Source organism: Schistocerca gregaria, chromosome 2 (genome assembly GCF_023897955.1).
Source record: "Schistocerca gregaria isolate iqSchGreg1 chromosome 2, iqSchGreg1.2, whole genome shotgun sequence".
NCBI classification, from domain to species: domain Eukaryota; kingdom Metazoa; phylum Arthropoda; class Insecta; order Orthoptera; family Acrididae; genus Schistocerca; species Schistocerca gregaria.
Window position 1 is genome coordinate 672,246,182 of NC_064921.1, and position 17,452 is coordinate 672,263,633.

At 37.1% G+C, this 17,452-nt stretch overlaps 1 protein-coding gene across 14 annotated transcripts in view; it reads right to left on the minus strand.

The window, feature by feature from the left end:
• LOC126334721 (diacylglycerol kinase epsilon-like) overlaps window positions 1–17,452 on the minus strand; it is a 189,051-nt gene that overhangs the window by 87,176 nt on the left and 84,423 nt on the right. For all 14 annotated transcript variants that reach the window (XM_049997255.1, XM_049997246.1, XM_049997250.1 and 11 more), the window contains one exon: window positions 14,876–15,021. In XM_049997255.1, the coding sequence (XP_049853212.1) occupies window positions 14,876–15,021 (146 nt within the window). The remainder of the gene's footprint in view (window positions 1–14,875; window positions 15,022–17,452) is intronic.

Sequence of the window (17,452 nt, forward strand, 5' to 3'; positions counted from 1 at the left end):
AGAATATAATCAATCTCTTCATCAAAATTGCATAAAAATGTCTGCAGATAATTTTATTTTATTCAACATGATACACTTTAAGTAAAAAGTTGAGCAAAATTTCATTATTTCTGTGTATATCACAAAATCAATTTAAACATAAACAAAGAAATTGAACAAGAAACTAAGAGGTCAGATTTGATTTCATAACTTGACCTAAAAATAGACTTTACTGAAGATCCATCTGCATTTCTTGTACAGATGGATAGCAGTGTGCATATCTATTACATCACATTTTTCAGACAGTTACATTTATTTTGCACATGTGAGTAAAATGTTATACACATAGTTTTCAATTTAGTTCATTAGACAGTGACCATCTTCCACTATGTAAATTTTTATATACATCTACAGGTTTTGCATAGTTGTTCTGATCATCCTTTCATGCCAGTTTCTTCTTTTTCTTCAACTCTTTGTTATATATTATTTTGTAATTATTGCTCCATTAGATTCACGTGACACAATTTTGAAAATGGGAGGTCAATTTGCCTATGTAGTAAACATCTTTTGTCCCTCCAATCCCTCGGATGCAGACTAACTACGCAACACATTCTAGTAAAAATAAAATACAAAAAACTGACAGATAAACAAAACCTGAGATAGCTCTGACATTTATAGGGAGAAGAAGAAAGCATATACAGTAGTAAGCTTATTAGTGGAATAAAATTCAGCTTCTACTAAAATGAACTTCCAGTTTTGAGTGATATTTCAAGGATGCTATGGTTTTACTTAAACAAAAACAGAAAAGAAATTGTGGTAATATAAGAATGGAGAAGGTGGGGTGGAAATGTGTGGATTCAGTTGAGGCTGCTAATACTTTTAAGCAATGCTATGCTCAGGTTGCAAACACATTCATAAATGAAAATTCTTCAAAAGAAAAAAGCACAAGTTATACTAACACTGTGACAGAGTGTTTGTTCCTCCCATTGACAAATGAACCAGAAGTACCAAAAAATGTATATTTTATACCAAATAGCACTGAAGGTTTAGGTACTATCTACGAGGGTCGTTCCAAAAGTAATGGCTTCTAATTTTTTGTGGTGACTTTGGATGTCCGCATCAGATGTCAGTAGTGTAGCAGTAATGCTTGAACCTTCCTCTTTCATTTGCAGGTGGTTCCATTGTTCTGCAGTAGTTGGCACCAGCAGATGAGTTTTCCAAAATAGAGTCTGATATGGAAGCACGTATAAAACAGTGATGTGTGATTGCATTCCTCACTGGTGAAGAAACTGGGCCGAGTGAAATTCATACATGCATGCTAAAGGTGTATGGAGATGATACAATAGACGTGAGCAATGCGAAACGATGAGTACTGCATTTTCAAGATGGTGAAAATGGTATGTATGACAAGCCACGGCCCGATCGACCCAGCATAGCTGTTATCCCTCGCAATGAAGAGCGCTTTGATCAACTCTGAATGTCAGCTGTAATGCCTCAGAAACAATGTTGGAACATCTTGGTTATTGCAAAGTCTGTGTGAAATGGGCCCCACAGATACATACAGAAGAAGAAAAAAACTCATCAAATGGAAATCTGTAGGGACCTACTGGACCAATATGAAGCTGAAAGTGACAATATTTCAAATAGCATTGTCACCGAGATGAGACGTGGCATCACCACGACAACTCAGAATCCAGGACACAGTCCATGGAATGGCGACGTGTGAATAATCTGTCAAAGAAGAAATTCAAGACACAGCCATCTGGAGGCAAAGTGATGAGCACAGTCTTCTGGGGTAGCCAGGACATGGTTCTTTTGGATGTCCTGGAGCCTGGAGAATCTGTCAATTCGGCACACAAGATGACACTGACTAAGCTTAAAACCTGAATTTCCAGAGAAATGCCAGTGAAGACCATCTTTCACCTGCAACTTGATAACACCTGGCCCCATACCAGTTTTGCGACCATGCAACTCACTGCAAAATTTGGCTGGACTGTCTTACCACATCAACCGTACAGTCCAAATTTAGTGCCTTCAGACTTCCATATCTTCAAGCCTCTGAAAGATGGATTATGTTATGAACATTTTCAAGACGCAGATGCTGTTGTTCAAAGCTGTAAGGAAGTCATTAGTCTCAGCTAGTTCCGATTTTACAAGTGCAGTATGCAGGCTCTGGTTCATTGTTGAAAAAAGTGTACAACGAATGGTGGTGACTGTGTAAAAATGGCAGTTTGTAGCTGAAATATTGCTCTATTTAGCTGTGCTGCTGTGATTTATGTATCTCCTGTAGTTTTCATGAATAAAAATATGAGACTTACTTTCAGAACAACCCTCATATATTACTAAGTGATTATTCTGAAACCCAATACCAGTTGTAGGTTGTCTGCCCAACAGCTTCCAGAGGCAACAAACATTTTATTTTCAATATTTTGCATAGTTATTGACCAAACTTAAAAATTTATAATGTTGTCATAATCTCCTCATTAATAGTTTAACACAATAAGATACACATTACAGTTAGAAAATTTGTGTGTCTTAAGGCAGCGTAACTGATCGCATGCAAACACGCAGACTTTATTCAACCAGTATTTGAGAATAAGCACACTTTTTTTACTTCCAACAAGCTTTACACCTAATTTCAAACTTTTACGAAACATTTTCTCACTGACACCCCCACAAAATAATGAAAGGCGAAAAGCTTATTGCTTATCACATTTTTTACTTTTTTACCACCAACTCTATTCACAACACAGTTTGCAGACAGTATCCCCAAACATCACTGAATGTACATGAAAAATTATATCATTATATGACACACAGCTAAGCAGAAATGACATCATAAACTTTGAGATTCACAAAAAAATTGCTTTTTGCTTAAAACTGAGCAAAAATTACACGTTCTTTCACAGCAGTTACCAACTTTAAACATAGTTTCAGACTTTTTCCATATGTTTTCTCCCCTACAAACTTAACATCAAATATTTAATGCATTAAGTCATTTGTAAAGTGATCAGACATTTGAAGGTGTTTTATACATGGGAGTTCTATTTTTTAAAGAATCAGAGGTCTATTCATATCTACTACCCTTATAAAAGATAGGACTTGGTTAAAATTATTGTGGTGTTTAAAAATCTCTACAGCCTCTCTATACATACGTGCATAATAATGCAATGTCTTAGCTAGCACACTTGCCTCACTAAATTTTATTTCATGGTCACCCATTTCAAAAACATGTTCCGCTACAGCCGATTTGTCCCTGTGTCTCAGCCGACAGTTCCTTTTGTGTTCAGTTAGGCGAGTATTGATACTTCTTTTTGTGGTTCCAATGTAAACCTTCCCACAACTACACGGAATTTTATACACACCAGAAGTAGATAAAGGGTGTCGTGCATCTTTCGTCGATCTTAAGCATTCACTAATCTTCTTGGTGGGTCTGAAGATTGTTTCAACTCTGAACTTGGCCAGCACTTTCCCGATACGGTCCATAATATTGTGGATGAATGGAAGAAAAACTTTCCCCACCGATGGTTATTGTTGTTGCATGTTTTCATACAACTTCAGCTACTCCTGGTGTGTATAAAATTCATAGTTGTGGGAAGGTTTACATTGGAACCACAAAAAGAAGTATCAATACTCGCCTAACTGAACACAAAAGGAACTGTCGACTGGGGCACATGGGCAAATCGGCTGTAGCGGAACATGTTTTTGAAACGGGTGACCATGAAATAAAATTTAGTGAGGCGAGCGTGCTAGCTAAGACATTGCATTATTATGCACGTATGTATAGAGAGGCTGTAGAGATTTTTAAACACCACAATAATTTTAACAGGAAAGAAGAAGGCTTGAAGTTAGATAAGATATGGCGATTGACTTTGTACCAAAGATGTGACAATCAATTACATTCGATCGAGAGTAATGACGCCAGCCAGAGATAGTTTTACTGTTGACAACACGTGACGAGTGGTGGCGCCCTCCACGCTCTATATAAACAGGACCTCCACGGCCTAGCAGCCAGTCGTAGACTCACCTCAAATGATGTTGCCCACAGCTGGCAATAAAACATCAGGGGGAAGTATTTCTACTATTGGACCACGGCCTTTTAGCCCAGAAGTTTTAATTACTGAAGACGCCGGCCGTGAAAGCCTACACGCTATGACTATTTATGTTGTGCAACAAATGTGTGCAAGTAGATTGTGTCTTTGCTTATAATATTTGGTTACCTAAGAATTGGTGTCCCTTCCTGACACTAGTCAGTTATTTACTGAAGATGGCCCAATAAGCCACAAACTAGTCTGAAATAATAAAAATCAGTAGAGCAAAACTAGTGGACTTGTTACTCAATCAACTGAAATGTTTCTGCCTCACCCTCCACGAGTCACATGTTTGTTCGTGGCTGGAAGCCTCACACTGCTGGTGATATGCAGCATGTAAACCAAACTATGTATTACACCATGATTATACACAACATTTATTGCAGGACGTAGATCAATTTTTGGCACAGCCACATTTACAAGAAAAATGTCTTAATAAAGTTGGTCAGCTTTGTACTGACTGATGAGACAATGTTAAAATATTGCTTATATTTGATTTATGTTTGTAAGGCCACTGTCCAAGGCATAATTCTCGACCTAACATTTTGTATTGCATGGCTGGAAGCCCAGATGAGCTTGTTTGAGTCTGTAACAGCTCTCTGGGTCATTAAAGTCTCTGATGAAGTCTGTACCACTGGAAGATCAAACATTAGGCAGAGAATTATGCCATTGACCACAGCCTTACGTCCATAAATTAAAAATCAACAGTGATACTGTGAAGGCCAGCCATGAAAATATGCAATGTTAAAATAAACACTACTCCTCAACAATGATATCAATTGCATTCACAAATATTTCAAAGTCCGACTTTTAAACAGGTAAATGAACACTAAAATCAGTCAATGTACAAGCTCCTACTGGTACCTGGGAACTGGTGCAGGATAACTTTTCCAACTATTTAGGTCAAGAGTTACATTAAAATAAAAGAACTTCACATTCCCATAGAAGCAAATGCAGTTTATTTACTTTAATTAAACCTCACAAAGTCCGTCCATTCTGTCAACACGCCCCCCCCCCCCCCCCCTCCCCCATAACAGCTCCACATAATTCTTATATGCTTGGCATAGTGACACAATAATTTCATCAACCACTAACTTACTTATGAACAGAGAAAGCATTTCCAACATTACTTCCACCCAAATATGTCATCTGCACCCAAGCTAGCTGGCTCACTGCCTCCCAGATTTTACACTTACAAGCTGCTACAGAAAGTGTTCAACATTCCAGCATTTCAATTAATCAGCCTTGATATGCAGAATTACTGACTTTTACCTTAAATATGTGCATTTTCACTGGTTGTTTTCTTTTTGCCACTTTGGTAATTACTATTTCCTGGCTGGAAACCTCTTATTACTATTCTGTGCTTAATGTTACTGGGAGAGCACCTGACATTACACTGTTTCAAATGCTTGAGTGAGCCCAGTAGACCTCAACAACTTCAGCTTGTACCTTGGTTTTTCCTGAACCCAATTTACATGGAATATCACAGACCACCCTACCAGCACCTAGCTAGCGACAAAAATAAGCATCCCTGTATATTGTGAGATAGGTAGGACTAATGGAAGCAAGTTTGATAGACAGTGCGGTAAGTCCAGACATGTGCGGGCATAGTCACGAGAGACCGGTGTGTTGAGGCTGTCAGATATGGAGCAGACAATACCTATACCTCTGCTGTCAGTTGTAACAACTGTGAAGTAAACCACTGCTGTCAGGAGGGCAGCAAGTAAACTGAAGGGTTGCTGTGTGGGGAACCTGAAAAGATGGAAAGTCAAAGGCTGCCAACCATTTCAGGGATATAACATAAGTAAAACTAGCATTAATTAAGCCACATAAAAGGCAATGGTAACAACTGAAAGAGAAAAGATGAGGCAAGGAAGCAGTGAAAAAGACCTACTCTGTAGGTGAAATAGTACATTACAGACAATGGAAGATTTACCTTTATGTTTAAAACTTCAAAAAATATCTTATGTAATCATAACTAAAAAAGTGTCAATTGATAGTGCTGCAACACCACTCTTAAAAGATAACAACAGATTTTTTAAATTAAATCAGAACAACTTGAGAAATGAGCCAGAATGTTGATTCCAATTATTAAAAACCTAATTTAAGTACAAAATTATCTGAAAAATAATAAATACAGAGAGAGTATGAGACACGGAATGAAAATTGCTATCTGTAGTTGTTCAGTTATATTCAAGTTTAGATATTTATTCTGAATAATACTAAGTTAGACTAATTCGTCACAATGGTAGGCAAATACATCACAAAGCACCCAAGCAAAAAACAATGTCACCACATAAAAGCCAGTGAAATTATACTCACACCTGATGCATAATACCTGTGTTAGTCTGACCAATGAGAGATGATATGCAAGATTTGTCTATAAAAGCAATTTAAGAAGCATATTGCATCTTGTCAGAAGTATCAGTGTTTTAGTGCAGTTACGTCATATTTTTAAATGTACAGTTTGAGCAATAATATGTCTAATAACTGCATTTTAAGAGTTTTGTGATGGGAAATTGAAGGCTATTTGTGAGCAGTGGCCTTATAGGACAAGGTCAGTTGACTGTGTGAGCTTGATGAGGCAAGAGCTGTGCAGATGTCAGTTGCTACCAAAAAATGGTTTGACATTTTTCATATAACAGGTCTAGAAACTTATGAAATTTCTAAACTGTTTGTGGACTTCAAACGTTTTCCATGGTCAATTTGGTGGACAATAACTGAAGGGCAGAATGGTGTCTGAAACTTGTAAAAGTTTGTAGGTTTCAATTCCGAACGACAAACTAGTGTTCAGAACTTACTAAACCCTTAAGCGAGTTTGTGTACCAGTACATCCTTGCACACACAGCATTTAAGCAAGTGTGAAATACATATTTCTATTGACTAAACACTATGTTAATGACATTCTCATTTCAGCAACAATATCCTGCCTTTAGTTTTGTCATCTCTTCTAATAAAATTTATAGACAATTTAATACACAACCAATGGAAATTCTAAATGAACAAACAGATTTGAAAAATAATGGATTTTTTGAAAGTTTCATTCACACTCTTCTGACTCCATAGGCATGGATGCTCCATACAAATTTTAGCTGTTACTTGTTTCATAGAAGACTATATACAATCATGAGGTGTACAGCAAGATCCTGTTCACAATGAATCCCAAATCTCTACAGTCAGTCTAACGGGAACATCATATTAACCTCAAATGTAATTAACACTAGCACTGCCATTTGGCACCTACATATCTAAACTTCATAGCATAGGACACTTATATAAGTACCTGGTTAAGAACTGAGGTTTAAAACATTTACATTATGCATATGGTTATTTTCATTATGATCCCTGTTCATACAGTATGCTCAACAATAACATTTAGTCTGTTAAAGTCAATTGCTTAGTGAAGCCTCTTATGCTCCTACTGTGATGTTAGAAATCATTGCCATGATTTACATGAATCATTGATAAATTTTAGTTAAATGTGACTTATCAAACTCTAAATGAGCATTCCATTTGGCAAACCTCACGTATAATGTAGTATCATGACTAATGATAGACACACTATAACTTTTTTGTGTTACAGTCATGATTTAGATTTTATACTGGCTCATGACGACAAGCCGCAACTACATTTAAATTAATCTGAATGCTTTCTCTATGATGCCCATTCACATACATGTCATAATTGCAATCTGGTAATTAGTGACATGATAGCACATTAAAATATTGCTTCAGACTGGAAGTTGCATGTTAGTATGGCGGTGCTACTGTGATTTATAGTTATGCATGCTGTGGAGATGTAATTAATTTGTGTTCCAAACTCTTCAGACATGGATCAGTGCAAGCTGAGTCCAGCTATAACTGACTGCAAAACACCTTCATGGATTTATATGAGAGTCATCATGGGTTTGACATGTATTGCCTATTATGGTTGTGTTGGACACTGAATGAATCACAAAATGTTCACCTTACGAAGCCACAACTTATCTGGTACCTTTTTTCAATGTTACAATCGCTGAGCATGTAACACATGTATTTGCAATAACAAGGGAATTCCTGAGCAATATTTAAAATAAGAGAGAAGCAACCACTTACCTAATGCGGATCGATGCACGGAATACAGTAACATATAACAGAAAACAGCATTCACACTGGCTTTTGAGCACCTACTCTTTTTCCAGCAACAGTACTAACATTGATACACGCAACCAACACACATTCTGTTGGCCATAGCAAGACTTGCATTTGCATGATGCTGTGCATATTGATAAAGAATTGGTCTACAATATCTTTGGTGTACCATTCATAAATGGTCAATATTTTGGCCAGTTCCCACATCAACACTAACAGCAACATGAGATGTAAGCAGAGCTTTCAATTTTCAGCATTGTTCCCAGAGCTGATCAAGGTCCTTTGGTTTGGGACCGAGTTGAGGGTCTCAACAAAAGGTTTCATCATCTCTGTGATGGTCTTTGCTGTAGATCTCTAGACCTGTTTTATCAAGTGGGGATATATAGGACCCCCCCTTGACATGTCAGGGGTGTACTACATGACAGAAGCAGCTACTCAGGTAGCAGACTACTTGTGGAATGAATATGAGGATTTCTTAGGCTAGATGGTGGTTTGACGTATACTGGTGAACACTTGCCAGTCAGTAAGCAGCAAATGAAGTCAGACCATGTTCAGAGTAAAGACACCTCAACTGCTAACATTTTATCAGTAAACTGTCAAAGTATTTGTAACAAAGTTCCCGAATTTACTGCCCTGTAGGAAAGCTCTCAGGCTCAAATTATTCTTGGGACCGAGAGCTGGCTGAAACCTGAAGTGGAAAACTCAGAGATATATAATGAGTCGTGTAACATACATTGGAAAGACAGATTAGAGGCCATAGGAGGGGGAGTGTTCACTGCAGTTGACAAAAAAAATATAGTCTCCATTAAGATCAAAGTGGAGTGTGACAGTGAAATTATCTGGTCACGTATAACAGTTGTAGGTGAAACCAAGTTAATTGTTGGATATTTTTTATTGGCCACCCAATTCTGCTGTCACTGTTTTAGAATCACTCTATGTCTATGTTCTGTAGCACAAGAATACCCACATCATGCAATACTAGTTGCAGGCAACTTTAACCTACCAAATATACAGACTGGGATGTCTATAGATTCATTGTGGCAGGTACAGACAGACAGTTGTGTGAAATACTTTTGAACATGTTTTCTAAAACTGTCCTGAGTAGCTATCTCAGCAGTCCACACACAGTGGAAATATCTTAGACCTTGTAGCTACAAATAGGTCAGATCTTATCAAGAATGTCAGTATAGAAATGAAGATTAACAATCATGATGTCATTATAGCAACTATGAATCAGCCAAGAAGGCTAGCAGAGAGTTTCCGCTAGATAGAGCAGATAAGCAGTCGTTAGCATCTCATGTAGAGATTGAACTGAGATCACTTAGTTCCTGTAAGATGGATGCAGAGGCAATGTGGGTAAACTTCAAACCGATTATAAATCACGGTCTGGAAGGTACGAGCCTAGTAAGTGGATAAAGGAGGACAACAACCACCATGATTTAATAATGAAGTTCAGAAGATCTGTACTCTTGGCTGTTGCACTCTCAGTTCAAAAGAGAATGCGGAAATAATGAGAAGCAAAAGTTAGTAGAGATTCATGTGTGTATGAAAAGATCTGTGTGCGAAGCATACAACAGCTACCACAGTCATACCTTAGCAGCAGATATGGCAGAGAACCTGAGAAAATTTTAGTCCTATGTAAAATCACAGAATAGGTCTAAGGTTTCCATTGAGTCCCTAGTTGACCAGCCTGATGTAGCAGCTGAAGGCAACAAAACAAAATTCAAAGTTTAAAACTTAACATTCAAGAAATTGCTCATGTAGAAGAATCATACAAATGTACCGTCATCTGCCCATCAGACAAACTCCTGTATGGATGACGTAGAAATAAGCATCCCTGATGTAGAGAAACAACCAAAAGATTTGAAAGCAAATAAGTCGCCAGGTCCAGAAAAAATGCCCGTCCAGTTTTATAAAGAGTACTCTACGGCATTTGTCACTTACCTAGCCTGCATTTATCACAAATCTCTCACCCAGCACAAAGTCCCAAGTGACTGGAAAAAAAGTGCAGGTGAATCCTGAATATAAGAATGGTAAAGGAATGGACCTACAAAATTACAGACTAATATCTGTAACTTTGGTTTGCTGCAGAATTCTTGAACATATTCTCAGCTTCTTAAGACTGAGAAGCTTATGTCCACAAATCAGCATGGTTTGAGAAAGCACTGCTCATATGAACCTCAGTTTGCCCTTCCCTCACATGATATACTGCCAACTGTGGATGGAAGGCAACAGGAATATAACATTTTTCTAGATTTCCAAAAAGCATTTAACATGGTGCCCCAACTGCAGGTTGTTAACAATGGTACGAGCATTTGGAATAAGTTCACCAATATGTGAATGGCTTGAAGACTTATTAGGTAATAGAATCTAGTATACTGTCCTTGACAAGGAATGTATAAGAAGTGTATAAGTATTGTCAGGCATGTCCCAAGGAACTGTGATAGAACCACTGTTGTTCTCTATATACACTAATGATTTGGCAGATAGAGTGGGCAACGACCTGCAGTTGTTTGCTGATGATGCTGTGGTGCACGGTAAGTTGTCAAAGTTGAGTGACTGAAGGAAGATACAAGATGACTTAGACTAAATCAATGGTTGGTTTGATCAATGACAGCTAACTCTAAATGTGGGAAAATGTAAGTTAATGTGGATGAGCAGGGAAAACAAAACCTTAATATTCAGATACAGCATTAGTGGTGTACCACTTGACATAGTCACGTCATTTAAATACCTGGGTGTAATGTTGCAAAGCAATATGAAATGCAACGATCATCTGAAGACTGTGGTAGGGGAGGTGAATGGTCATCTTCAGTTTATTGGTAGAATTTTAGGAAAATGTGGTTCATCTGTAAAGAAGACCACATATAGGATGCTGGTGCAAGCTTTTTTCGAAAACTGCTCAAGTGTTACAGATCCGTACAAGGTTAGATTGAAGGAGGACACTGAAGCAGTTCACAGGTGGGCTGCTAGATTTGTTAGCAGTAGGTTTGGCCAACACATAAAGTGTTATAGAGATGCTTTGGGAACTCAAATAGGAATCCATGGAGGGAAAGTGACATTCAAGGAACACTACTGAGAAAATTTAGAGAATTGGTATTTGAAGATGACTGCCAAATGATTCTGCTGCTGCCAACATACACTGCACGTAAGAATCATGAAGATAAGATATGAAAAATTAGATCTCATAAGCAGGCATACAGACAGCTGTTTCTCCCTCACTCCATTATGAAGCAGAACAGGAAAGGAAATGGCTAGCAATGGTACAGGGTACCCCCCCCCCCCCCCCAACCATCATATGGTGGCTTTCGTAGTATCTATGTGGTTGTAGAAGTAGATACAGTTGCAGAACATACTGTTACTGCCAAGTTACACTAAGAAGCACAAATGTTCAATAATAGCTGTCAAAATGCCATGGCATGTGATTTATATAATGACAAGATTCAGTTTCAAGTACATTTAGTTTATATTCATCACAACACTGATCATGACTACATTATGAATATATTCAACAGTGCTAGCTGGAACATGCTATGGCATTCTCTGCAATATTTTTGACTTCATGTATGGTCTACAAACAGTAGAACATGACCACTTACATGTAAGTGTAACATTTTTAATGTTATTACCTGACACTTTATAATTAGGATTTATCTTGTTATTTACATGTTTGATTCATGTCTGTCTGTTTTGTGTTAATAGGCAAATGATCAACATCGACTAGGAGGTTGAAACTGGCCAATAGCAAATAAAAGTATTCCATAAAGCTACAGCCAGGTCTTCATTTGACCTGTATTTGATGGACGTGAACCGAATTATGAAGGAAATAATTGAACAAATAAAATTTCCAACTTTTCTACATATGAATAAAGTTAATGTACATCTTGGAAAGCAATTTTTTTGTAAATTGAAAGAACACAAAATTTACGCAGATCAATAAAGCCAAATGATAACTGTCTTAACCTCGAGTACTTAGCTGTAAGAGAAGTTACAGCTGATAAGAACATGCCATGTATCATATCAACAAAATCTAAAAAAAGGCACTAGCATGTAACTAATGATGCAAATGTTTAGGAAAGAATTAATGGTATGCTTCCAGGTGTTCTCCAGTAACTTCCTGCATCCATCATATGGGGAAATGTAGCCCATATACACAGAGATGTTAATGAAGTTGCAGAAAGAGATCATTCAATTCCTTAAAACCATTTCCCAACATGAAACTTATCGGCAGATTGAAACTGTGTGCCGGACCGATACTCAAACTTGGGACCTTTGCCTTTCGCCTTGGGACCTTTGCCTTTCGCAGGCAGTGTTTCTCAAGATATTTCCACAGAGATAGCCCTCAAGATGTGATTACACACATTGAGTCCTCACAACAGGTGATGAAAAGTCAAAACATTTAGAATCAAATTAAAATATTACACAATCCCAGTATGTCAATAACTGTAAAACAATATTTAGAAACCACCTGAAGAAAGGAACGAACACAAATTAAAATTTATGCCTATCTGCATTCCAATCTCTGCATAGTAGTTGTTTTTATTTATTCTGTTGTGTAAAGCAATAATAAATTCTGAAAATGGTAAATTGCTACTCATGTTATAGAGGAGATGCTGAATCATAGCAAAACATAACATTGACAGTATTATGAAAAGGATGGTTACTACTCACCATATAGCTGAGATGCTGAACTGCAGACAGGCACAACAAAATGACTGTCAAACAAAGCTTCCGGCCAAACAGGCCTTCATCAGAATAATCAACACAAAACGCACACACACACACACACACACACACACCAGCAAATGTAAATCTCACCACACGAACACAATCTCTGGCTGTCACTACCGGAAATTTTCAAATTTGTGTCACTAACCTGCAGTGGCGAACTTAGGATATATTTTTTATAGCAAGAACACAACACTTTTAGGAAAAGTGATCTTTTTGCTTTAATATCTAAAAAGATGATACATAGCAACAAATCTTCAGAGAGTAAAAGCATGCAAAAGAAACTCTTACGAGCAAAGAATTTCACCAAACCAAGCACCACCGTAGAAGAGGATGGGAAACACATGGTCCTGATTTGTTTACTTTAACAGCATCAAATGCAAAATCTTCCAACAGATACGAACATAAACTAGTGTAGATTTCTACACACATTTTAGCTACGGCATCTTTCTTTGAACCTGGTAATGCTTCGAAACTGACACTTAGGTATGTTCAGATATGGGTCATAGTGAAAAATGAAAGAGAAGAGACCACAGCTACCCCTACCGTAGACGAAGTGAACATGTCTTCCATCCTGTTCCGTGAAAATATTTTCCAAACACTACTGGAAAATAACTTAGCTTCTCTCTCTCTCTTTACGCCAATGACCATATGCCACGATTCTGCAGTGGACGGCTGAGTGGCAACTGCATAATTAAACAGACAGGCCATTAGGTTATGGGATTCCTGGACAAGCATGAACAAAGTTGAATACAGTACCTCCCAGTGTCTAAAGCAACTGCACTGACATCTGTTGTACTTTTATAAAACTAAATGCACCGAACAATTCCTGCAAGCATTAACATACCAATGCACATCACTATCATCAACCCAGCTCAAAAGTTTAGTATTTTGGTTGAAATACTGCAATAGTCAGAAGACTTATTGCTTCTTAGTGACTTAATGACCCTTTTGATCTCTTTTACATTTTATTTGGCAAGACTGCTGACTGCTGATTGAGTATTAAATGCCTGTCAAAGGGAGTCTCATGGATCTGCTTTCAATTGTCCGTTTAAATACCTGCTGTCTTCATTTTCTTTTAGGAAGAATTCATTTGCTGTTAAAAGAATAAGCAATAAACAAAGTGCAAACGCGCTGAAGTAGGGCTTTTGAAATGAGTAGTTAAATTAGTGTGAAGATAAGGAAAGATGATACAGGCAAATGGTTCATGAAGAAATAGTAAAACAGAACCTGAAATCAAAAGCACTATGCACAATGAACTCAATGAATCAGAAGCAAAATGTTCTTGCTCATACAGAAAAATGGTGAAATCAGATGTAGCAAAATAGTGCTGTTTCGATTAAAGTTTAAATATAATATTCTGTCATGTTTTCAAGCCCAGACACACTTATTAACTGTACAAAAGCTATTTTTATTCAGATTTCAAATAAATCACAAGATAGTATTACTGATCAGTACTTACCTACAGAGTATGGTACTGCTGATAGGTATATATAAAAGTAAAGGGGATACACCATCCAGTCTTCAGAAATAGGCAAAATGTAGTGTGTCTGTTTCACTTTTTCATGCGTCTATCAATGGTATTATATCGTTCACCTCCTTAAGATAAGTACTGGCAAACAATTATGTCTCATAACTTGTTTTTTCATATAGATTTTCGTTTATTAAATCAAAATCATATATCATTAAAAACTTTTGTTTTAGATGTACTGCCTGGTATCTTCCCTGGAGACAGCATCAATCAAGAAATTGCTAAATAATGATATGAGTTTCTTCATGTGGGCAGCTAGTAATGTTATTGTAAGTTACAGTCCAATGAAGATGGAAATGCAGCACTACAAATACTAAGACACTTTCTTAATGCATATTTTTGACTTTTCATTGTAGCTGTAACAAGAAATGCTAAACAAGAAAATGACTATTATAGGTGACTGCAAATGCCTTACCTGTCAAGCTTTGCAATTTCAGCTTTCTGCACTTCATCAAGCACAGCTGATGGATCCAAGGGACTAGGCTGCTCCTTTCCCCATCCTAGAACTCGGGAAAGGTCATTTCCAGTTCCAAGAGGTACTATTGCTAGTGCTGGAGCACACTGTAAAACACAGCATTGTTACTTGGATACCTGCTGCCAGAAATTAAAAGTGAAAACACTAACTCACATTGAATTAAATATAGTAGAGAATAAGGAACTGACAAGTAATGACAGAATGAATGTAAATAACCATTATCAACAGAAAAGAGTCAATTCAGAGTAGTTTGAAAATAATGCCTCATACTGAAACACCTCCATACTAGTACTCATTCAATATCTTCAATTATTTTTCCTTTAATAAAGTTACATGTTTGAAGATCATATGGTCATACAGACAAAAAATAAAGTAAACAATACACATTAAGCTATAGGGTTCTGGTCATTAACTGAGAAAACTGTCACACACAGCTCCATCTGTGACTTCTACAAGGGAATCTAAACTAATTTACCGACAGTTATAACATCTAAAAAGAACATCTGAATGGCAATTTGCAAAATTTTTTTGTTAGTAAAACACGCACAAGTGCAGAGGGGGGGGGGGGGGGGGGGAGAGAGAGAGAGAGAGAGAGAGAGAGAGAGAGAGAGAGAGAGAGAGAGAGAGAGAGACTGTTTACAAAATCAATACAAGTAATTTAAAAAAATCTGCTTAAAAATTAAAATCATATACTTTTGTCTGGAAGGATATTGATAAATCAGTAACATATATCTTTGATTACTAGCTAGCAATCATAAAAAGTTTAGCCACTAATAAAATAAAGTTTAAGAGGAGCCTGAATGATTCATTCATGATAAACTCCAATTGCTGCACAAAAAAATTCTTACAAGAGCCAATCAAAATTTATATTATTAACAGTACCATATAATAGAAAATCCAGGACGGAACAACGACAATATTACTAAAAGTAAAGTCTGCTACTTACCATACAAAGGAAACAGTGAGCCATAGACAGAAACAACAAAAAGTCTACTATGCATTTGAGCTTTTGGTCGAAGGTCTTCTTCTACAGTAGAAAACACACACACACACACACACAGGCCAGACACAAGGTCGTGTGTGTGTGTGTGTGTGTGTGTGTGTGTGTGTGTGTGTGTGTGTGTGTGTGTTGTTGAGCTTGTATGAAAGTGTGTGCATTTTCTATTTTAGAAGAACCATTTTGCCTGAAAACTCAAATGTACAGCAGACAGGCACAACAAGTCTGTGACTAAATGTCTCCTCTATATAGTGAGTAGCAATCTACCCTTTTCATAAACTGTCAGCATCATATAATGTAATAGGTATTTACTGTACGATATCTGCACATTTTCAGAACAGAAATGTGGTCTCTATAAATAAACATTGTATACTGTCTTCTTTTGACAATGATTGGTTACAACAGCCTAGGAAACATATTTTGATCTTAAGTATGTAGGCAGGAAATGTGTGAAGTTCAGACAAAATGGGTTTAATAAAAATGATTTTTTGTCTCTCTGCTCTTCTGACTGGTTTGATGTGGGCTTCCAAGAATTCTTTTCTTGTGTCAATCTCTTCATCTTGCCCCATGTCTTCAATTATTTATTAGGTGTATTCCAATCTCAGACTTTTGCAACAGTTTTTAACCTCTACAGCTCCTTCTAACATGATGGAAATATTTCCTGATGCCTTGACACATGTACTATCATTCTGTCCCTTCTTTTTGTTAGTATTTTCCATATGTTCCTCTTTGCAGATGCTGCAGGGAACCACCTCATTCCTTATCTTAACAGTCCACCTAATTTTCAACATCTTTCTGTAACACTACATTACAAACACTTTGATTTTTTTCTTTTTTGGTTTTCCTACAGTCCATGATTCACTACCAAACAAAGCTGTGTGTCCATATGTACATTCTTACACATTTCTTCCTCAAATTAAGAGCTATATTCGATACTACTAGAAATCTCTTGGCCGGGAATGGCCTTTTCACCAGTGTTAGTCTGCTTTTTATGTTCTCCTTGCTCCATCCATCATGGGTTAGTTTGCTGCCTAGGAAGCAGAATTCCTTCACATCGTCTACTTTGTGGTCCACAATTTTGATATTAAATTTATTGCTAATCTCATTTCTGCTACTCATCATTATTTTTCTTTCTTTCATTTACTCTGAATCCATATTATCTACTCATTAAACTGGTCATGCAACTCAACACATCCTGCAATTCTTTTTCTTTTTTCTTATATTATAAATAAATATGAGCTGAGTTGCCAATAAATATAACGTAAATGATAGTATATTCAGAACCAGTTTAGGGTCCAAACAACAGAAGTCACTGCTTGGCACGTCATGCTGAAAGAATGGCACAACTGCAGGAATTATATACAGGACATATCACAACTAGCAGTAGCCGTTTGCAATGCCAAACTAAGGAGGTTGCCCGAGTGCAAGATTTGTATACAGTGTATATCACAACTGTAGCAAAAACTGGTGCAGGTGAAAGGCAAAGGGGAGGTACCAAATGATAAGTTGCTTGGATGGCA